General features: G+C 20.4%; 4 protein-coding genes across 7 annotated transcripts; 2 read left to right on the top strand and 2 right to left on the bottom strand.

Moving 5' to 3' along the window:
• Positions 1-491: 491 nt before the first annotated feature.
• Positions 492-1299, bottom strand: LOC122714507. 2 transcript variants are annotated; one of them, XM_043935879.1, is made up of 3 exons: positions 1226-1299; positions 902-1006; positions 492-812 (listed from the first exon to the last, which is right to left on the bottom strand). In XM_043935879.1, exons 1-3 carry the CDS (start codon positions 1235-1237, stop codon positions 630-632), a joined length of 300 nt encoding a protein of 99 aa, XP_043791814.1. In that variant the 5' UTR covers positions 1238-1299; the 3' UTR covers positions 492-629. The 2 variants fall into 2 exon arrangements, with proteins under 2 accessions (XP_043791814.1, XP_043791813.1); XM_043935878.1 differs by having other exon boundaries at positions 881-1006.
• A 7189-nt stretch (positions 1300-8488) lies between these two features.
• LOC122714475 (COMM domain-containing protein 3-like) lies at positions 8489-9821 on the top strand. Of its 2 annotated transcripts, none has more exons than XM_043935833.1 (4): positions 8489-8542; positions 8797-8967; positions 9043-9314; positions 9395-9821. In XM_043935833.1, exons 2-4 carry the CDS (start codon positions 8835-8837, stop codon positions 9563-9565), a joined length of 576 nt encoding a protein of 191 aa, XP_043791768.1. In that variant the 5' UTR covers positions 8489-8542; positions 8797-8834; the 3' UTR covers positions 9566-9821. The 2 variants fall into 2 exon arrangements, with proteins under 2 accessions (XP_043791768.1, XP_043791767.1); XM_043935832.1 differs by having other exon boundaries at positions 8506-8542; positions 8740-8967.
• A 1315-nt stretch (positions 9822-11136) lies between these two features.
• On the bottom strand, positions 11137-17469 carry LOC122714420 (GATA zinc finger domain-containing protein 7-like). Of its 2 annotated transcripts, none has more exons than XM_043935737.1 (6): positions 17387-17469; positions 16244-16426; positions 15905-16026; positions 15622-15774; positions 14920-15278; positions 11137-14807 (listed from the first exon to the last, which is right to left on the bottom strand). In XM_043935737.1, exons 3-6 carry the CDS (start codon positions 16023-16025, stop codon positions 11253-11255), a joined length of 4188 nt encoding a protein of 1395 aa, XP_043791672.1. In that variant the 5' UTR covers position 16026; positions 16244-16426; positions 17387-17469; the 3' UTR covers positions 11137-11252. The 2 variants fall into 2 exon arrangements, with proteins under 2 accessions (XP_043791672.1, XP_043791671.1); XM_043935736.1 differs by lacking the exon at positions 17387-17469 and adding an exon at positions 17191-17365.
• A 3101-nt stretch (positions 17470-20570) lies between these two features.
• On the top strand, positions 20571-23285 carry LOC122714474 (the record flags this gene model as incomplete). Its single annotated transcript, XM_043935831.1, has 8 exons — positions 20571-20770; positions 20834-20991; positions 21063-21323; positions 21388-22032; positions 22110-22272; positions 22354-22486; positions 22555-23141; positions 23217-23285. Coding segments are annotated over exons 1-8 (2097 nt in total), but the record flags the coding sequence as incomplete, so codon positions are not given.
• Between the last annotated feature and the right edge of the window lie 939 nt (positions 23286-24224).

Below are 24224 nucleotides of genomic sequence, written 5' to 3' on the forward strand. Positions count from 1 at the left end.
AAATTATTTATTAATTTATTAATTAAAATAAAATATTTTCTTTATTTATAATAGCCTAAAATAAGTAATATTATATTAGCATCAATATTGATAAATAATTTAATCACATTAATTAACAATAATTTTCCATAAATAAAAAAGAAATAATTTTAATGAATATTTAATAAAAAATCATTGTTTATTCTTCTAGTATAATATGGATTACTTATTCAATTGTATCTATTATTATAAATATTTAAAAATATAATAATAATGCTTATATAATTCATATTATAAATCTTATATTTTACAGTTTATACGAAAACTTCTAACAAATATCGTTCTATTATTAATTCTTTTAATTTATAATTTATTAAATGCAAAAAGAAATTAAGTTTATTTAATTATTATTAGTCATAGTAAAATATGTATATATACGAGGAAAGAATAGAAATAAATAAGAAATAAACAGTAATTATTTATCGTAAGTATATTCGTTACACAATAACAATGATAAAATTTATTGATAAAGTTAAATTTAAATTAATTTAAATTTAATTAACTTCTATAAGATAATATTACATAAATTTGGTATTAAGAACTTTTGATTTGCAATACATGCAATTGAGAAAAGATTTATAAAAAAAAATTCATTTATTAACTTCAAGAGTTAACGAAGTTTCTGGTTGAGTCCAAATATAGCCTGTACGTGTCATACTACAATGTGCATCGTAATATCTACCAGGAGCACGGCAATAGGACCATCTTGGACAACGACATCGAAATTTACTGTGAAATTCTTCTTTACAAACTTCATTCCACCAACAAGTCCGCTAGAAATAAAAAATTCATTTGTATCTATTAATAATAAATGTCACATTTGTGTTTATTATTTATTTACCTCTGCTAAATAACCTCTTACACTTTGATCGCTATAATTCCTCTTTTTAATCAAATGTCTTGCATTTATCATATACACTTCTGCACATAAAATTAATACTAACAACAAATATATGGTCGATATTTCCTAAAAAAGAATTAATTTAAAAATCATATGTTCCGTTAAAATTTTATTATTATTATTTTGATATATATATATATATATATATATATATATATATATATATATAGAAGTAAAAATACATACATATAGCGAACTAAAAAAATATGAAAACGAATAAATATTATTAAAATAATACAAACTATATTTTCTCTCGTAACTGTAACTGTTTGTTTATAATCTTACATTGTTACGCATTTTTGCTACTGTCTTTAGACAATTTTTGTATATGATCACTTTAAAATATTACATGAATAAATATTACAAAAAACTACATATTTAATTCCTATTACTTCTAATATTATTGCTTCACACAAGTACTTGAAATAAAAGAATTTATAGAGAACGTAGCGCAGGCGTATGCTTATTCTTCCTCTTCTAACTTCACGAATCGATCGTTACGGAAATTTCAACTTTTGTGTTTCTATTATTTAAAATAAGATTTATTGTATATATATATATTGGGAATAATTATAGAATCACGGATTTATTAAAATTATTGTAAAATATAATAATTTTAAAGAATTTTATCTTATTTTTTATTTATTTATTGAATTTTTTTATTTATTTTTGAATTGAATTCATTTATCCTAATTTCCTGATTTTATACAAATATTTGCATGACTAAAGACTATAAAATTGATATATATAAAAAAAACCTTATAAGTATTTTTTATTATGATACAATATTATACCATAGAAATATTAATTCATTGATCTATTAATTTATATTTAATATATGTGTATAGTTTGTTTAAAAAAATTTAATCTTCAGAATATAAGTCATGGAGTATGATATGTGAATTAAAAATGATTCACATAATAGATTTACATATATTTAATTTTCATTATTTGATTAACAATATTTTTAACTGATGGCTAGTTAGTTTGGATTAAAAATGATCAGAAAAAAAACTAAAAATTTTTCAATTGCAAAATAATAATAAAATCCAAAACATTATTTTATATTTTTATAAATTATATATAATTTCTTTCTAAAATTGAAAAAAAAATCTAATATTTTCATTTTTATATTAAAATTAATATTTAATAACTATTAACAATAAATTTTTTTTTGTTATTTGCTTTATGTATGAAATTACAAATGAGTAATTCAAATAAATATTTTAATATTTATAAACGTAAAGATAATAATATAACTTTATGTACGATATAAGTTAAATAAAATTAATCTATAATTTTTTTACTAATTAATTATTAAAATAAAATTAAATTTTATATATATATACATAATATATAGCCATACAGTCGTTGAGAATAAAAAGATGAAAAGGCAATAAAAGTCCATCAACGAAATCAAAAATTATAAGATTATTTAAATGAACAAAACCTGCTTTATAGAGATAAATATTTAATCACATATGGAAAAATTGAATTCAATAATAAACAAAATAATTCATATGTAAAAAAATAAAATTAATTTATTTTTGAATATAAAGTTTCATTAGAACAATTCAAAAACTTTTCATTCAAAGAAAAATATGAGTATAACAATCATTTATTGCAATCTGTTATACAATTGCTTGAAATATATGAATATACTATATTCATCGATTATTAAACTAATGATAAGTAAATATATGCCAACGATTTAATAATATATACTATTGAATAAATTCAATTTACTGATATAAATCGATTTCTATAAATTGATTAATTATAATTTCTTAGTTTCATATTTCAGCTTCGATAATAAAATAAAAAATGATTCTACATAAAAAAATAAATCGAAAATAAAAAATAAATTTTTTTTTTTTGAAACTTTGCTTTCAAGAAAATCAACTTTAAATTCATTCTCAAAATAATCATGAATAATTTAACTATTACATATTATGAATATGTAGTATATGATATTTGAATTAATTAAATAGATAATATGTTATTTATAAATAGTATTAATATCATATTATTTAATAGTATTATTCATACACTTTCTTATGTTGATCAATACAATGAGTTATTTATTTTTGTCTGTTTAAAGTGAATTTATAAATAAAAAAATAAAATGTACAATTTAAAATAAAATAAAATAAAAAATAAAATATGCAATTTTAAAGACTTTCTTTATTAATGAAGAAATTGTTGTGAAAAAATACTACCCATTGTATTGCATGATTTTAGAAATTAAAAACAGAAAAAAAACAGAAATTATAAAAAGTTAAGACATTGGAATGTATGTATACGAATCTAATTTGCAAAATTTAATTTATACAATTTCAAAATGCAACAAGATACATAATATGTCATAGTTTTTAAAAAAAATTTAGGAATCATATAATTAATGAGGAATAATATATTAATTATTAATAATAAAAAATTAATACATTATTTATTATATAATTCAATTGAAATTCAATATGAAAAACAATTATAGTATTAAAAATGATTGAAATAAAAATAAGATCTTATTATGATTATTATAAATAAAATATATAACTATGATATTATAAATAAAATATAGATCAAAACAATTGATAATCTCAAAGAAATCTATATATTTTGAATTACGTAATTATGAAACATTTTATTGGTATGGTATTCTTGTACATAATTTATTATGTTTTTAAATTTTTCTGATTCATTATTTAATGCAAGATTTTTGTTTTCAAAACTATTAATTTATTATGATTATAATTTTTTTTTCTTATTCACAAGAATAAAATAAATAAATATTTTTTTCATACAAAAATTATATTGTCATAAAAAATATTAAAATTTAATATTAAGTATAAAAAAATCTAGTATTAAAGATTAATTAATATTTTATTAGTTTTTTGAAAAAAAAGTTATAAAATAATTTATAATCATCATTATAATCATTATAATCATTAGTTAACTTGGCTTTTAAAAAAAAAATTTATAGTATATAAAAATATTTTTTAAATAATTTTATGAAAAAAAATTATATTTTTTTATATTTATTTAAATATATATTAATCTTTATTAGAAAAAAAATAATTACATTCATAAATAAAAAGTAAAATGAAGTCAAGTTCTAAACGAATATCAAATTCTAAAACAAATGAAAAGTTTCAAAACATTCAGGATAATAATTTTTCTAGACAATTTTTACTTTGGCATAATATTTCTTATTTAATTTTATTGGTATAACATTATTTGCGACATAAAAAATAAATTTGTTATTCAATAGAAACGTATATGAATAATATAACCATCATTTGCGTCATCAAATTAATCTTTTGATTCTTAATTTCAATATAACTGGAAATTCCAAAATTCGAATTTTTTTTTTTTATATCTTTAAAAAATTTAACAAAGGATAGCAAATAAAAGAATAAGAAAAAAATAATCAAAATAAACATATCAATAAAATAAAATTGCAATAATGAAATTTTATAATTTTTTTTTAATAAAACTTTTTTAATGTTTTTCTAAATAAGATAAGATCAAACATATATATAAACAACATATCCCAAAAATGTAAAGACGTTCGTTAATTGAAGACTTCTGAGATAATTTCAATATTTTTCTCTATAAAAAGTTTCGTTTCGATTTTGTTAATAATTTTGTTAATAAGTTATTAATAAAAAAAAATACCAATTATATGTAGCTGCAAAAATAAGATTGAATATAAACTATCAACTGAACATGAACAAGTTCAAGCAATATATATAAATCAAAGAAAGTATTGAATATAATAAATATTTTTTATTGATAAAAAATTATCGAATTATCAAATATCAAATTATATACAATAAATGAATTATAATATATTCAATATACTTTCTTCGAAAATTTCTTTTATTAAAATTATTGTCAATTTTAAATTTCATTGACTTATTATTAAAATTATTGTCACGTTTAAGATTTAATATAGATGAAGGCTACTAATTATGTTTCAATGAATTTATATTTCTAATAATCTTAAATTTCTAAAATCACATATATTACAACACTATATACCAGAAATATAATTTTGCCAAAAATCGCCAACAATATTACATTATTTGTTTATTATATTATTGTTTATTATTATTTATTATATATAATATTATTGTTGTTTATAAATATTATGTTGACAAAAATAAATAAGTTTAGCAATATATATTTTTATTACAATAAAAGTTAAATATCTGGTATGATTTATAAGTGATAGTCATGTTTATATATACATATATGAATTTTTTTCATCATTTTGATATTTAAAATTAACTTTCCAAAAACACTGATATATTTTTTTTTTTTAATATCTTTATATAAAAAAATATATATATATTTATCAAAATCTATTTCATTTTATTTCTCGCTAAATAATTTTTAAATTTAATATTTAATATATTCCATAAATAGAAATAGATATTATTAATTTCTTATATTCGTTTAAGAAATCTAACATTTTTATTTCATAAATTTAAAATTACTAGCAATTTGTTTATTACAATAACTTTTCCAAAAATATAACGATATTATTTTCATCATGTATTGAGGATAAAATAATCTTGAAATATCAGAGAATCAAATCGACTTTGAATTCCGTTAGAGTTGCCGTCTTGAGGAAAATATGCTAAAATCATTGTATTTGTATAATATCATAATTCATATTATATACAAATGAAGATGAGAATTATGTCGCTTAGCAATTATATATTACGATTTTCAAACGCGCTGCACTATTTAAATTTAGAATGGAAACAGTTATGCTTGTGCTTGTGATTTTTACAAGTTTTTAAAATTATTTATATATTTTTTATTATGTATATTATTTATATATTTTTTTGTGTTTGAGTAATAAATAATAAGATTTTGAATATTTATGTATCAATTTAAATTTAAATTAAAAAAAAAATTTAATATATCGGCAATTTATTCCAAATAATATATGTCTATTTCTTAAAAAATTTGAATTTTTATATGCAATGAATAATTTTTAACTTTTTCTTTATTATATATTATATAAAATTTATAATTATATTAATAATAGAAATATATTAATAATTAATAAATACATTCAAATATATATTTTCAAAGAAACTTTTTTTTTGATAATTTTTTTTTATATTTCATTATTTTATACTTTATTATTTTTATATCGATTTGCATTATGCATACAATAATTGCAGATCACGTTATAATCATACTATATTATATTATATGATATTTGTATAGAGAGAGATTATAACATCATTTTTTCAAAAGAGAATTTTTAAAATCTCAATTCTCATCAAAGATTATATAATATAAGATTATATATATAATGAAGATAAAAATGCTATATTCCCTGTATCATTCAATTTTCTCCGACAAATTTTCAGAGAAGGAAAATATATAATGACATATTATTCTCATTGTTATCAAACTAGAAATATGTTACATAGTTTTCACTAAAGCCAAGTATCGCATCGTGTCATGTCTTTGTCTAATCTAACATCTATTCTAACATTTGGCTAAAATTTTATTTCTTCTTTTGCAGAAAAAATTAACCGAAAAAAAGTTGAGTCATATTTAATGATAGAATGTATTGTCCGCATTCGGCAATTCTATAGTAATATAACAATTAATTAAGGTTATCCCAAAAATGTTGGAACATTTGTAAATTGGAAATTTCTGAAATAATTTCAAGCAACATTTTCTTTTACAAAAACTTTTGTTATGTTTATATGGAACATATAATAATAGCATTAATTACGTGTTACCGACTGAGCACGAATAAATCCAGGCTACATTTTTCGAAGAGTAAAGTGTTAAGAAAATGTGTTAAATATTATATTTATTTATTTATTCATTGTTCATAGTATAATTTGATATAATTTTTTATTGATAAAAAAATATTTATTACATTTAATTTAACACATTTTCTTTGAAATATATTGCTTAGATTTGTTTATGCTAACATTAGTACATAATCAATATTATTGTCGCGACTCGATTAGGTTATGCGCTATGTGATTGGCCAATGTTTTTTTATTAATAACTCATTAACAAAGCCGTAACGAAAGTTTATGCAAAGAAAAATATTGAAATTAATTTAGGAATCTTCAATTTACGGATATTCCAATATCTGTAGAACATTCTGTATATAAAATGATTCTTTCGTCAATGAATTTTGAAAATGTCATATCACTGTCATATTATAAACAAAACATACAAAAATTATTATCACCGCAATTTAAGCGATAACATTTTTATTTTATGAGCAAAAGAATATAATTTTCTATAATATAGAAACAAATATATGTTTATATATTTATAATTAAATATATATATATATATATATATATTATACTTCTTATGGTAAATAGCAAAAGATATAAAAAAAAACAGTTTATTTTTTCGAAAATTTAATATTTTATTATTTTAATATTTTACTGACATATCCCGAATTTCTATAAGATGTCATATCTATTTCGTATCTCGTTTATGTTATTATTTAAGTTTTTTTCTATCCATGATTATGTTCATCGGTTTTTAACTAGCAACGTTATCGGATTTCTGTAGAAAAAATAATTTATGCATTAAATTAAATGAGAAAATATTTTGCAAAATATAATTCAAAAAGAATTTAGGAAGTACATTTTCTAATTTTAATATGACTTAAAAAATTAATATTTCATAATATTATATGAGATATTAAATGATATTAAATACATAATTTAATAATAAAAATCTTTTGATTACAATAATATACATTTTATTTAATAAAAATCACAATAATCTAAATAAGAAATAAGCAAAAAATATCGTCATTTTATTTTATTTTTTCTATTTATATTTTAAAATTACTATTAATGATAAGTATTTCATTATTTTAATATTTTTTCGTAAAAATTATATTAGAATTAAAAAATGAATCGTTTTAAAAAATTATTCGGAACTAATATTATTTCATATTTTATAATATGATAATATAATTAATATAAATTTTATATAAAATTAATGTCAATTCGATAGGAAATTAATATTTAAATGAAATGAGATAGTAAAACAATAATTAACTAAAATTAATATACATATGAGAATTTTTTTTATTATATCGTATCAATTCAATTCGTATGAATCAAATATCTATTGAATACAATCATTGTATAGTCATAAAACTGTTTTTCTTAATAATTTCAAAAAATTTTATATAATAGTTATTAACAGTTATTTTTCAAATCATTTTAATTATTTATATAATATATGTATATTTATAATTAATAAGCATTGATATATATACTTAATTGTATTTTTTAATATATACTTTTGTAAATTTAATATTTCAATGTATGATTTATCAATCTTATCTGTGAATTCATATATTGTATTTTGTATTTTTTCGTTCTTATTATAAAACAAATATTTATTTAAAAAAAATTAATCATTTATTTTTAATTCCTATATACACAAATATATTCTATATGTACAAATATTCGTTAAAATTTTAAATATAATAAAAATTAAAATATATTATCTAGTTCTGGTTATATAAATCTAAACGTACATATTTTATTTCTATTCAATAAAAATAATTAACTGAGAAAGGTATAATTTTATAAAATAAATTAGAAAATTAAAATTATTATTATTATTTATTACAATTTATTATTATAGTAATTTATAGATTAAACATAGTTAAATATAGAAGATAACCTCATATGTTTATTGTGTAATTCTTACAAACTTTAAATGTTTTAAAAGTTATCAAATATTTATGTTTTCTCTCCTCTTCTCTTTTATAGTTATAAAAACAAAATATTTTCTAAATATAAATTATAAAAATAACTAAATGATTTTAGCATACTTATAAGTGAATTTAATTTTTTGGGATATAACAATGGAATTATCGAAAGATACCATTGATGGTATTGCTAATATTTTAAATACAAATGTTATTACTGATGATAACTTCTCACAAATTTTAGAAACAGCTATTTCATGTATATATGAAAGTCCTTCAGAAATAAAATGTAAGTATTTGTTTTAACTTAATTATCAATTGATTAACAAAGATAATTAACAAAGATATTTAAATTAAATTTTAGGCACTATAAAAACATCTGATTCAAAACCAATTTTAACAAAAAAAGCTTTTACTGATGTAGTATGCTTACTTGTAGAAGCTTCTCGGCATGACTTAGATGAAGAAAGTTTAAGAAATTTTTTAAATCTCATATATATTGATGAAAAAAGAATTAGCAAATTATGTGAAGTATATATTAACAATAAAACAACAATACAATCTCAGTTGGAATTGATAGGCAATAATCCATCTCATATCATTGATATAGACTGGCATTTAGATTATTGTGTCAAGGTAATTGATCGGTGAATAAAATACCGACCATTTCATTCAAAGATGTTTAATTCATTCTTATTTATGAAAATGATTTTCAGTTGGACACATGCGATTCACTTGGTATTCCTCTTTATCATGTGAGACTTAGTACTAAAAAACATGAAACAATAAATTATGTAACATTTTCATGTACAATACAGCAATTGCAAGATTTAGTGTTTAAGCTTAAAGATGTTATTAGATATTCAGAAAAGCTTACTAATGTTTAGCTGTATTTTTAAGTTATTAGTTTACTTCATATAGTACAACTCATTTATATTTTTAAAGTTTCTTGGAATTATTGTTTTAACTACTTTTTTTTACAATATATAAATTTCTATAAATGAAGCATAATTATCAACAATTTGACATTTGTATATTAACATTTACACAATAATTATTATAGTAATCGTTTAATAATAAACTCAATTTGTACGTATAAGTGTAGTGGTAAAATCTTATACAAATAACAAACCATGTAAAGTATAATCAACTATATTTTTATAATTAAAAGAACATCCTCTACTTCATGTAGTATTACTGTATTGATACCGCGCGCGCGTAGAGAGTATGCGCGCGTGCACACAACATACGTAGAACACGTACATAAATTTCAAAACAAACGACGATCAACGTTTTTATAAATAAAACAAATCTCGAAAACTTCGTTTAAACCATTTTGATTTAAACGATATTGAAATTTTTTTTACACAAAGATTATACACATACATTTTTCACTCACTCACTCATTCAGGTACACCTTGTATACAAAAGAGTCGCGCGCGCACACAACTAATAACTTATTAAAAATACGTTGTTTTTTGCTCTACAATCAGGCATCTCTCTAAAAATTGCTTTCTCATATTAGACAAAAAATACTATTCGTTACGTTCCTTAATTCCTAAAAATATGTGTGTTAAATTATATTAATAATTGATAATTTTTTTATATCTAATATATGATATAGACTTTTTCGAATCATTATACACTATTTACAAGTAAATGTATCTAAAAAGAAAAAAAGATCGTCCAATATGAAAAATTTATCTATACATTAACTTTCTTTCTTTCCGGCACTTATTAAAATTAATAATGGACTTTTTATCCATGCGTGCTATTTTAATAATTCGGTGCGATGCGACACATCGATAATATTAACTAATTAAGCTGGAAAGAGAGAAATCACTTATAGTGTAATACTTTTTCTCATTTTTTAAATCATCTAACAACGATCTTGCTCTTGATTTCCTAACATTATTTCATATAAGATTATTGTGATAAGGCCTCGGACATTTTACTATAGTTGTTTTTTTTTTTTAAAAAAGAGAGTATGCAAAAAAAGAGCCAATCTCGAAAAACTGTATTCTGACTAAATCTACTTAGAACATTAGATTAATTCTCGAGGCTTTGGTTACATATTTAGTTGACTAAGACATATTCAGAAACAAATAATAATAGAATCTGTTCAAAAATATGATAAATAATGTAAACTAACAAACTGCGTGAAATTATATTATAAAAACTTTTGTCACATAAATATGATTAATAATACGCAGTACTTTTTCTATGTAATTTGTATACAATCTTTTGAATATTGAATATAGTTTTGAATATATTTAGTCATTTTTTTTTTGTTCAAATTAAAGAAGTATTTCTATAATTATTACAATTTTTAGTCACAAAGTAAAAATTTAATATTGATGATATATTAAACATAATATTTTAATATATTTAAAATTTTGTTGTGATTTAAAAATCGTAATAATTATTGAATTTGTTTCATAATAGTAATATGGAAAAATTTATCGGAAATATAAAGAATTACAATTTGATAAAATGTTTTATCTGAAATAAAATATCCAAATATTTTAATACAAAAACATAAATTTGTATATATATAATTGTTTAATACAAAATTTATGTTTTTGCTTTGTTATTTTGAGTCTCAGAATTGTTCTGTTGTTCCTCGGTTTTGTCACACTTCTCATTTTTGGGTTCTTCTATTTCTTCTTTTTCAATAATTTTTTCCGATATTTGTACCGTCTTTGTGTCATTTTTTTCATTTTGTTGTTCTGTAACTTTATCAATTGCTATTTCGTTTTTATTTTCACTGATGAGATCTCCATTAATTTGAGAAATTGATTTTTCTTTCTTTGTATTTACATTGTCAGTATTTTCATCCAATCGACCTTTTTCTGAATTTTGTCCTTTTGAAAGATATAAATTTTGTTCTTTACATTTTGTAACTTCTTTTTCCAATCGTTCTTTATTTTGATCTTGATCGCCAGTACCTAATAAAGATGTTTCTAATTTATTCTTCGAATTAATAATCAATGTGTTTTTATTCTGTCCAATACTTGAACTTGGAGAAAGTGAAGTTGATTTAGAATTTCGAACTGTTTCTGTTGATATTTTAACAGTCTCTGTATTACAAAAATTTCCAGTCTTAGACAAATTAAATGCACTGACATCTTCCTGTGATGTATTTTCTGGAAGAAGCAGATTATTAGTCTCAAGAGATGTTGCAATTGTTTGTGTTTCAGATTTGACCAAGTTGTATGATGCAGGAGAAATTGCTGTTAAAGAGGTAGTTTTAGGTGATTTGGGTGAAGAATAAGTGCTTGGTGGTATTCTCTGAACTGTTGGAGGTTGTGAAACAGGAGAAAAACCAGTAGTTTGTGGAATATAACTAGATCGTTGATATAATTTATTAATTGAAGGAGGTAAATTACTATGGAAGGCACTAGGAGATGGAATTCCTATTGGTGAACGTATCAAAGGATTTGGAAATCTATTAGTATCTGGGAATGGTGGTGGAAAATGAGGATAAATTAATCCGGGATTCATATTTGGTGTTGGAGAGGGTATAAAAGGACTCGTAGAAAGCATATTTACTGGAGAATTTTTAGGAGATATTGATGAACCAGTACTTCTACAAATATCTCTTGAGAATGGAGGATTTGAATAATTCCTTGCACTAGGAGAATATGGAGGTGGTGAAACAATAGGTGAATTAACTGTTGAAACAATTGGAGATAAAGTTTTAGGATCTATCTTCATCATACTCAAATTTCCATTTTTGGAATTACTAGATGTATTTGTAGTTGTTGTTGATGTCATTGTTGATTGTTCTTTTTCTTTACATTCATTACCAATACCATATATTGGTTTCACTCCAGAAGCAGGATTGCCTAAATATCTTAACATGTTTCTTTTAAAAATCTTAGCAGGTTTAGATTGAATTGTTTTACTTCTTTCAAAAAGTACAGTTTGATGTAATTGATTTTGCGTTTCTTTACTTTGATTTTTAACTGCTACATAATTGTTTTTGGAAAGTGTAGGATTCCAGCATCTTGGAGGATCACGAAGAGTCTTATAACCCATTGCTTGACTTTGCTTTTTTGAGACAGAAAGAACTTTTTGTAAAGAATGCGATGTTACTATTAAAGAAGTAGTTACTGATGAAGTAGCTCTAACACTATCTTTTACATTTGAATAAATATTTTTATTTTCTGTTGTGATTGCATTGCTACTAGGTGAATAAATGGGTACATTTGGAATATTTGTATGTTGCTGATGCTTATTAGTAGAATCAATAGTAATTGCGGGTGAACCATTTTTTCTACCAATTTTTAATAAATCTGGAATATCAGATTTACTTTTTGCTTCTGTTTTGTTTTTTTCTTTAGAATTTTCTCCAATTTTAGCACAAATATCATTAATTTTTGAACCTGAAGCTCCAATTTTTGCACAAATTTCATTTAAATTAGAACCTTTCGTAATTAATTCATTTTTACGTATTGTTGGTTTCATTAAAGAAATTGGAATAGCATCAGGGCAAGGAGGCACTGAATATGTATTAGATATTTCTAAATTTGCTTTTGTAATGGATTCTTTTGAAGTACTTGTACTTGTACTTGGATAATTATTTTTTAAAGCAGAAGAAACGTTCATAGAAGGTACAGCAAATGTTGAAGGACTTTCTGATGTAGATACTGAAGATGTAGATATTTCATTTGTAGAAACTGTAGCAGATAATTTTTGAGTTGTTGATGTCGTTAAACTTTTGAAAGAATGTTTTAACATTGTACTATTTACTAAATCCTGAACTGTATAAGGAAATGTAGATGGAGATTGACTTATCGTTGATGTAGAAACTGAATTAACTCCATTGCCAGCAGATATAGATAGAGATGTTGAAAGATTTAAAGATGCGGTATTATTATTTGGTAATGGTTCAATCTGGGTATATGGTGATTTTTGAGAAAGAGTATTTGTTTGTTCATTTGTTTTTTGACAAGATTCAGTTAAATTTTGATCTGATATACTTGGTTTTTTTTCTAAAGTATTTTCTCCTTGAGAATGTTCTTCCTTCTGATCAATTGATTGCACATTTTTTACATTTGTTTCCATTTCTTTTATTTCAGAATTAATTGAGGTATTTAAACAAGTTGATAAAATAGGTTCTACACTATCCTGTAATTCAGATACTGGTTTTTGTGATATGATTTTAGTACAATATGGAACTAACGATTTATTTATTGTAACTTCACAATTATTTGTTATAACTTGTTCTTTTGAAATATCAAAATTTTTTAATTCTGTAGTTTTTAAGTTTTCAGTAATTTTTATGTCTGCCTTTTTAGACAATTGTGATATAATTTTTTTATCTTTTGTAATTTTCTTTGAAGAAGCATTACTACTGCTAATTTGTCCACTTTTCGGTTGAAATTGCAATTTTACACTTAAAGCATTGATTTTTGATCCCGTATTTACAAATTTTACTTCATTTCTTGAATTTTGCTTAGAAGTTTCTACTTTTTCTGTAAGAATATTATTATTATTTTTTGATGATTCTTTTTGATCTTTATTTTCAATATTATTGTTTTTAATTTCATGTTCATTTATATATTGTGTCGTTTCTTGCAAATGATTTTTTTGCAAAATTATTTGATCTTCGATATTATTATTATTCGATTGATTTTTCGATTCTTCTTCATGTTTAGAATTTATCATATTTTCTATTTCTTTTGTCGACGTTTTTATAGATTCTATTTGATTAAAACTGTTTTGGTCATCAAATTCATTTAATTTGAAAGAAATATCAGATTCATTAATAACTTGGTTATCTGAAGAGTGTTTATTTTCTTTACTGACTTCAGATATTTTATTTCTATCACCATTTTCTTCAATTATTGATGTATTTATTTCAACACTAGTAATAGGTTCTTCAACTCTTGTATTCTTTTTAAATTGTTGGTCCGTTATATCTGTAATACTCATTATACCAGTTTCAGAAATTTTTAACTGTACTTCTTTCCATTCTCTTTTTGTTGATTTTTCTTCTTTTGATTCAATAGAATCGATTCCAGCATGGAATAAAGAAGTTTTGTAATTGACATTGTCTTCTGAAAGTTTTATTCGTTTTGGAGAAGATTCAAATATTCTGTAACTTAAATGCAATGGCACTTTCTGAAATGAATATATAATATTTATATAAATAATAATATATAATATATAATATTTACAAAAAAAAATGTTTAAACTTTCAAACATTTTTAAAAAATAAATCTTTAATACTCACTCGCCTCCAATGATAAATATACATCACATCCATTAATGTATAATTACTACATAATGGTTCCTCTTTATACATAATATCCACTCGATGTGCATCAGTTAAGCCATACTTAGCTCGTATAAGTTTTTGTAAATGAAAAATAGTTACTGCAGCAGGACAACGTAAATACCGCCTTAACAAAGGTTTTACAGCTATTCCTTTAACATCCTTGGAAGGACTAAAGTATTCTAATGATAAACTAAGAGATTCATCTGGAGAATATATATGTGATTCAATTGGTTCTCCTCTTGCCTCTGGAGATGTTGCTTGAGTACATGCTTCAGGATGTTTCGAATAAAATTCTCTTCTACATCTCATTTCATCTGAAATGAGAATAAATATTTAAATTAATTAAAGGATTCAGTAGATAAAAGTTGTACAAATATATTAATTTTTTTAAAAACAAAAAATTCAATAATCTATAATTATTTAAATATTTTTTCAATTTTTTCTCAAATTTATGTATATATACGTTTTTTTATATAAAAATATATACATAATATGTTTCTATATTTAATATAGAAAAATAAAAAATAAAAATTTTTTATATTAATGTTTATATAATATCTATTTTCTAAATTAAAAATTTTATCATTTGTATTATTTTTCCCTTGAATTTTTCAATTAGTATTATAAATTTTTTCTATAGTTAATTATAATACTTACTTTGGTAACATCCAGGTACCAATTTATATACAATGTCTTGCAAAGTATGGTCTGGACGAATATTGAGTAATGGTTTACTTTTATGCACTTGTACCTCACATATTGGACAATATTTATTGTTCTCCAGATACTTGACGATACAGCTCCTGCAAACTGTAATGCGACGTTAATCGGCGCTTACATCAATATGTTGGAATCATCACTTAACCCTTTTGTAATGATGAAAATATATTTATTCACCACAAACAAAAGGATTAGAAAAGCGACAGAAGAATACACGTACACGAATGTAAACACTCTATAATGGTAGTTGCATCAATGAAATATCCACCGCATAATTTACATGTCAGCTGATCGTTGAGTTTAGATAACCGTAAACGATACCCTCCACTCTGACCTGACATCCTATAGTAAGTAAAATAAATTAATTATACATATTTAATTATTAATCAATGAAAATACCACACAAATTGCAACAATACAAACATTTTATATAACATACCATTATCAAACAAACAAAATAATTTTTCAGAGAAGTTTAACAATTTGCACATTGAAAATATACTGAAATGAATTTTGAAACAATCATATTTAAATGTCAGAATTAAGATATTAAACTTACGTGTTAAATGGCGAGAAAATTTTTTGTTTTATCTAATAATTGCCATTTGATTAAAGAAGTCAGGAAAGTTGGATCAGAACTCGAGATGATATTTCATGAATCCTCATAATGAGAAATTCATTAAAAAACTGAGTAAGTCCAGCAAAAGCAAATCTCTTCCAACACAGAGAATGTTATCTGATTCTATAATTTTTCTAAATTTGAATCTTTTTTTTTTTTTTTTTTTTTTTTTTAATTCATTACAAAATATAATCCTAACAATTATATAGTCTCAGGACACAAAATGCGATATATTGTAATCGATTTATCTTAATGAATAAATTATAAAATCATGAAAATTATTCTATGAAAATTTATCTTTTCCAAAAAATTTCATTTTAAATTTTTGCATTAAAATTTTGCATTAAAATAAATATTTTAGAAATGATTATCATGTTTATTAAATTGCAATAGCGTAGCAATATAACATTGATCGAATTATACATCAATGGATTTGAATTTTTTTTTTTTAAATTATAGAAAATTAGTTTATGTTAATCAATCATTTATATTAGATTATTTAATTTTTTCGACTGACGTTTACACTAACATAAACTAATTTTCTTCAATTTCTTCAAGGTCGTTGAAATCCAATTGATTCCTTTCTCTTCATTTTTTCCATTTTATATATGTAACCACTTAAATCCATGAAAAAATAATTTTTTGAAATGATTATCAAAATTTTTTAAAATACAAAAGAAACATAAGTATTGGTTAGGCTAGATAAATATCTAGCCGTTGACAGGCGATTGGTAACGCACATACAAAATAATTTTTCAATGATTCAGATTAGAATCTGTCTCTTATATTTAGTTTTTTTCTACAATTTTTTATAATTAAATTTGTTATATATGACAATTAGCTATATTTTTCTTAATAATAATATATCAATTTTCTAATATACGTACCTTTATGACTACGTATGAACATATAGGTTAACTTTTTAATTTTTTGTTTCTTACAGAAAAAAATATATTTTTCCAAAAAAAGTTTTAGAATTTCATTATCTACTCGTCAAGAAGAATCGATTAATGTATCATATATCGCATTTCGTGTCCCAAGACTATATTAGGAATGTTCCCATTGTAAAATAGGCCACGGTACCAGGAAAAACTTTGAAGACGACAGCAAAACAAAATGGTGGATAAACAATCATGCCAATGACATTTCTAAAAACATGAGTTATTTTTTAGGTTTTCAACCATATTTTAGAAAATAGCTAAGAAAAATAAACAATAATTAAAATAAGTAAATTACAAAAAAACATATTTATTAGAAAATATTTCGAAAGATACAAATATTCTAGATAATTATTATAGATTAACGGTATCATTCATCGATATGATTATTTAAGTTATAAAATATGATTATTTTACTTTGTACGATTCAGAGATGGCATTATATATTATAGATATATTAATAAATATATAGGAATAATTTCTATAATCTCAATCCGGATTTGAAAAGGAAATCTTAGGAAAAAATTAGCAACAAATCATTATAATAATAAAAATATACTTTATTAAGTTTAACAAAAATGATATTGTTGAATGTTGAAAACAATATTAAGTAACATTACTATCTATGTTTTTAATATTCGAAGATCTTTGATTATTTTTTACTAAGAAAGAGTAATATTATTCGCAATGTGTAGTATTTTGATCTCTTGTAGCCTAATTGAATAATTTTTATTCTAGTTTTGATTCGTTAATTATTTTAATTATTCATAATTAAAATAATTATTTTATTACTATTTATTTATAAAAAACATTTTATTTTTAAAATTTTATTAAAAATATTATTATTTTTGTAAATGAATAATTAAATTTCAATAATCAATAATCTCTCTTAAATCAAATTGAAAAAGATCAACACATTATATTTTATTTTGTATAATAATTTTATATAATATTTAACATATATATTAACATTAAAATTTAATAATTTAATAATTTAATAATTTAATGTTAAATTTTTTTTATTTTAATTCATTAAGATAATCATTTAAATCAATTTATGTTAATTATTAAAATGAAAACAAAAAAAAAATGGTAAAATAGAACATAACTTACTTTAAATACAAACCATAATAATAAATTTAGCAATCTTTTTTATTAATATCTAAAACAAGAAAATTCTAGAGAAATCTGCAAAAAAGTAATAGTAATGATATTTAAAAATAGAAGTATGGAAGGAATAATAAATATTCCATTTTATTATATTATATTATATTCTTCGATAAAGTATTTGCCTTATTCTAATAGTATATTGTAAATAGAATTTACTTATTATTTCTTCCATCTCTGTTTCTAAGTTTCACTACCATTATTACTTTCTTATGCTTTTTCAAATAATAGTTTTAATAATAAAATTTTGCGTGACAATTCTGATTGAAAGGTTATGTATTATAGTAAATAGGAATTTTGAGTATAATATAATTTTTTCTAAATAACTAGTTTAAATATACAAATTCTTTTTAATAGTTATGTTTAAATAATAATAAATATTGTAATTATAAGAAGTAAAAATAATATAAATATTCAAAATAATAAAAGAAATATATAAACTTCGGATTTAGGATTATTTTATTTTAACTATTTATATTAATTTAATATATTTTTTTTAATATAAAGTAAGTTTAAATTATTTTATAAATAAAAATGCAACTTTTAAAATAATAATGAAGCATAAATTAATAAAAGAAAAAAAGATTTTTAATATTACGAAAGTAAATATTAATACAGTGAAAAAAATAGCTGGTTTACAATAAATCTATATTATAAAAAAATTACATTTACAATTAGTAACGTTAAATTGATGTATTTCTTCATTGATTATTTTTAATAGAATCTTAAAATCTTTTAATTTTATGAGATATATTTTACATTATCATTTTTAATCTTATGAGATAAAATTTATAATTTATAATATAATAATAATTATTAATAATTTATAATCTTAAAAATTGAAGTTAAAACTTTTAGATCAATTAAAAATAAATATGGTGTAAGTAAAAAGATTTAAGTAAAAAAAGTAATAAGAACAATTCATAAAAAGCTGAATTAATTATATATTAATTGTATATTATTATAGAATATAAATTATATAATTAATTTTTATTAAATATTACAAGACATTATAAGTCAAATAAAATAGAATATTAAAAACAAATATTATTATATATATATATATATATATATGTATATATATCAATTATAACAATATGAATAATGTATTACTATCACTAATAATACTAATAATTAATTATTGTATTACGTAATTATTAAAAATTAAAATAAAATATAGAATAAAAATTTAAAAATTTTGATTTTAGTTAATCATTAGTCAATTGTATTATATAAAAAAGAAAAAAATAAAATAATTTATATAAGTATAGAAAATACATTATATTGCGCATACTATAATCGCAATGTATTTTTATTTGTGTAATTTATTATAACATACCTATACTGCTAGAAGTAAACATTTCATGAAATTATAGAAAAACATAGCAATTCGAAACTAGTAATTTTTAATAACTTGAACATCAAAGTGAAAGTTCAGACATTGTTGCCGAATTTATTCTTACTAAATCTATCTAAAGTAGACTGTGATTTATATTTATATATAATGCAGGATTAATGTACATTTATGATTTTATAAATTATAAATTCAAAATTTAATTTAATTTTAAATTTATATAATTTTTATGTAATAAAATTTTATTATTTTTATTAAAATATGAATAGAATAGAAGAATTTATTTCAGATAATTTTTTTTTTCAAAAAAAAAAAAAAGTAAAAATATAATATAGGTAAATATTTTATATTTTAAATTTTAATTAAATTAATTAAAAATTTTTATCTTTTTTTTTACTTTTTAATTGAATTCAATATGATAGATTAGAAATTTTAAATATAAAAATACAATATCTAATATATATGAAATACGAGATAAAATTTTATTTTTTTTTTTTGCAATAATTAAATGTTTTTACTATTTTAAATAAAAATATTTAAAATATTAATATAAATTTTTTTTTAGATCGTAGATTTAAATTTTAATTATTATTTTAATACATATATTAATAAAAATATTTATAAGATTTATAAAAAATAAAATTTTAAATAATTCAGTATGATTTGTACTCTATTATTTTTATAATTTATGATTTATGTCTAAACTATTCTAGATGAATACTAAATATTAAAAAAATATGTATAAAAGTTAAATAATTTATATATTTCCTATTAAATAATAAGATTTAATGATTTCATTTCATATAAATGTTTCATAATTTTTCACTTAATCCTAATCATTATTATTTATTATAAAATAGGAGAAAATATTTGTATATATTCAGTTTTGTTAAAATATAAGAAATTAAATTGGTTACAATTTATAAAATGGTTACATTACAAGATATTAGTATACAACTTATGAAACCAGCCAAGGATCTTGCTGATTGGAAATTTCCATTATCTCAGGTATATTATGATATTAAATTTATTATAATTAAATATAAAAGAAAATATTATTTATTATTTTAGATCTTGGAAGAATACTATGCTTTATTAGAAGAACCATGTAACATTAACTTTGGAGAAGCAGCACTTGTTCTTCAAAATTCAACTAATATATATGTACGAAGAATTGAACGTTTACTTAACGAGACAGAAGTTTTAAAACAAACATTTTTTAACTATGAGTAATTATTTATTTTAAACTTAATTATACTATATACACTATAATCAATAATTTTTTTTATTTTTTTGTTAGAGAAGAAGAAATAAAAAAATCTATGTGTAAAGAGAAAAAAATTTTAAAAAAAACTTACATTGATTTTAAAAATTTTATAATTATTGATTTAGAAAAAGATATTGGAAAACATATTAACAAGAAACATCATTTTCAAGAAAAAAAAATTAAATTATTAAGTCATCGATTTACACAATTAGAAAATGGTGTGACTCAATTATGTATTCCTATTCAAGTATATGATGTTTTAGGAGAAATTATTGGAAAAAAATATGATTTTCGGTAATTTTCTTTTATTTAATTTATTATAGTTAATTTTTTATATAATATCTTACTTAATTTTAAGATGTAATCAATCTATAAATACAAATGGAATGTTGGTGGATGAATTAACACCATATGATTTTACTTGTATACTTGATTCTTATAAAGAAAAAAATTTATTGTCATCATATTCAGAATCAAAAACTTCTGATATTAGAACTTCAGAATATCATACAACAAGTACTTCATTAAATGATAATGAATCTATTCATGATGAATTTGAAGATGAACAAAATTCTTCATCAATGGAAAATGATTTATCAATAAATGAATTACAAATAAGCAAAGAAAATGTGATAAATAATAATTGTGAAAGTTCATTTGCTAATAATAGTAATTTAAAACAAGCTATTACTAATAAAAATGAATCAAAGAAACAAGATATTGAACAAACTATAATACAAGATCATAGTGATAAAAAGACTTCAATTCACAATTTCAAAGAAATGAATCAAATTAAAAAACAATTCCAAACTGAAGATTCTGTACAAGTGAATCAAATAAAAAAGGATAATCAAAATAATGTTAAACATATACAACTTGAAAATAATGATCAAATAAAATATAATAAAGAAATAAATATTTTTAAAGAGAATGAAATTTTCGAATTAAATGATTTGGATAATGTAAGATGGAAAGAAGAATTACCTAATACATGGAAAAGAGGGTACCTCTTAGAAAACTATTTTATTAATTTTATAATTCATGATATTAAATCAATGAAAATATTAATATTTTTATTAGGAATCAAACAACAAAAATGTCTATATGTTCTGTAGATGATATAAATGAATGTGATTGGAAGCCAATGCCACTTATTCAAGGAATAAAACATGTTTTTTGTGATAATTCACCTATTTTAAAACTTCCAAATTATATTTCATTCTTAGAAACAAAATTTGGTTCTGTATGTATTGATCAATTTTCATATTTTGTTTTAAAATTTTGAATATTTATTTATATATATTTATGTATCTATTTATTTTAGAAAAAACGTAAATTTACATCAAAATTATGCGAACGCGAATGTTTAACAAAACTGGTTTTGCGTGAAACAAAATTACTTACAAAGAAAAATACTACTTTACAAATGAAACAGAAATTTAAACATTTACAAAAACGTATGTTATATTAAAATAATTTGTGCTTTTAAAATTACTATATATAAAAAAGTGTATTTTGTTGACAGAGGAAATAGAAGATTTTATGAAAAATTTTGATGAATGTTTAAATGGTACAGAAAGAGAAAATATTAATTTTCGATATGAAGCTGTAACAAATGCTACTGATTTATTGGATTTTCGTATATCCCAAAATCAAAATAATTCAATTGAAAATAATACAGAAAATATGACAAGTAGAAGTTCTACACCTACAGATAATGTATTACATTCAATAATTTATCAAAATTCACTTGATACTTCTATAAAATCTCCTGATTCAAGTAATAATTGGTGTGAAACTTCAATATCGGACATTAATTTGTCCTATTCTTTACCAGATTATCAAACATTAATTGAGCATAAAATGAAAGAAATTTTTGAAGAATCTAATGTTACAACAGAATTAGATCAAACTGTAGCAAAATGGCATGCCTCTTTACAACCAAAATTATCAGAAGTTGAAACAAGACCTACATTTCGAATTCATGATTATTCATCACGTATAATAGAAGAATTACAAACATTAGAACAAAAAACAATTAATTTTGATACTATTGTTCAAGACAAACCTGCTTATGAAGTAGCTAGATATTTCTTAGCTTCATTACAATTGGTATTTTTATTTTCATTATAATCTATTTATATTCTAGAATTTAATTTATTCTAATAATTCTTATATATTTTGTAGGCAAATACTTACAATGTGGAAATAAAAACAAAAAACAGTGATAATAATATAGAAATAATGTTACTAAATGAAAAAAGTTGTGAGGAAAATTAAAAGAATAATTTTAATATTATTATATTTGTATTTGTAGTGATTCTTAAAAATATTTTAATACTAACATGGAATATTTCATTTTAATGATTTATATTTTTGTTAAATATAGAAAAAACGAATTCAAAATTATTTTTTTCAATAGAGTATTTTTATTATATTTTACAAATATATGTAATTTATTTAACTAAATATAATAAAATATTAAAAATTAAATGAAATCATAATTGTTTTTCATATCACAAAAATATTTAGACATAAAAAAATTTTTGATTAATTTTTTTAAAAAATTAAATATTGATTTTGATATCTTCTTGATTCTATAATACATTAAGCAATCTAAGATATTATATATATAATTATTTTTTATTACAATGTATTATATATTTTATTTCTATTTTAAACATATCTATTTTTTTTTAATGTATATTGTTTATCTATTCAATAATTCAATTTTTGGAGAATGAAACTTTAAGAATATTTATACAACTGTAGAATTCATTATTTTAATAATTTGATAAATTTACAATCTCATTTTAAAAATGTTTTTTTTTTGTTTATAATGCTCAGATAATAAATTAACAGATTTTCATTTTTCAGTATCTACATAAAATATTTTAAAAGTATATAACATACAATTTTATAATAATTTTATAATTGTTATTTATATAATATATAAATAACAAAAATAAAAAATTTGATTTTTTTTATATTCATATATTTGTAAAATATAATAAATATTCTATCAAAAACAAATTTGAATTCGTTTCTTTTATAATTAACAAAGATATAGATCGTTAAAATTAAGCATTCCACATTAGTGTCCGAATATTTTTGAGAGTTACTGTATATAAATCTGAAATATTGACTTTATTTTGTATTTAAAATAAAAGTAATTATTTATTTCATATAAATATT

The sequence above is a fragment of the Apis laboriosa genome, unplaced genomic scaffold, assembly GCF_014066325.1.
Source record: "Apis laboriosa isolate Shangri-la unplaced genomic scaffold, ASM1406632v1 scaffold30_cov140, whole genome shotgun sequence".
In the NCBI taxonomy this organism is placed as follows: domain Eukaryota; kingdom Metazoa; phylum Arthropoda; class Insecta; order Hymenoptera; family Apidae; genus Apis; species Apis laboriosa.

Excerpts from the sequence above, each read along its gene's own strand:
- LOC122714420 (XM_043935737.1), bottom strand. The coding sequence starts at position 16,025 with ATGTCAGGTCAGAGTGGAGGGTATCGTTTACGGTTATCTAAACTCAAC. Across the intron at positions 15,279-15,621 it reads GGTACCTGGATGTTACCAAA|ATGAAATGAGATGTAGAAGA; the intron begins GTAAGTATTATA and ends TTCTCATTTCAG. Across the intron at positions 14,808-14,919 it reads ATATTTATCATTGGAGGCGA|AAAGTGCCATTGCATTTAAG; the intron begins GTGAGTATTAAA and ends TATTCATTTCAG.
- LOC122714475 (XM_043935833.1), top strand. The coding sequence starts at position 8,835 with ATGGAATTATCGAAAGATACCATTGATGGTATTGCTAATATTTTAAAT. Across the intron at positions 8,968-9,042 it reads AAGTCCTTCAGAAATAAAAT|GCACTATAAAAACATCTGAT; the intron begins GTAAGTATTTGT and ends ATTAAATTTTAG. Across the intron at positions 9,315-9,394 it reads ATTTAGATTATTGTGTCAAG|TTGGACACATGCGATTCACT; the intron begins GTAATTGATCGG and ends AATGATTTTCAG.
- LOC122714507 (XM_043935878.1), bottom strand. Across the intron at positions 813-880 it reads TAAGAGGTTATTTAGCAGAG|CGGACTTGTTGGTGGAATGA; the intron begins GTAAATAAATAA and ends TTTTATTTCTAG.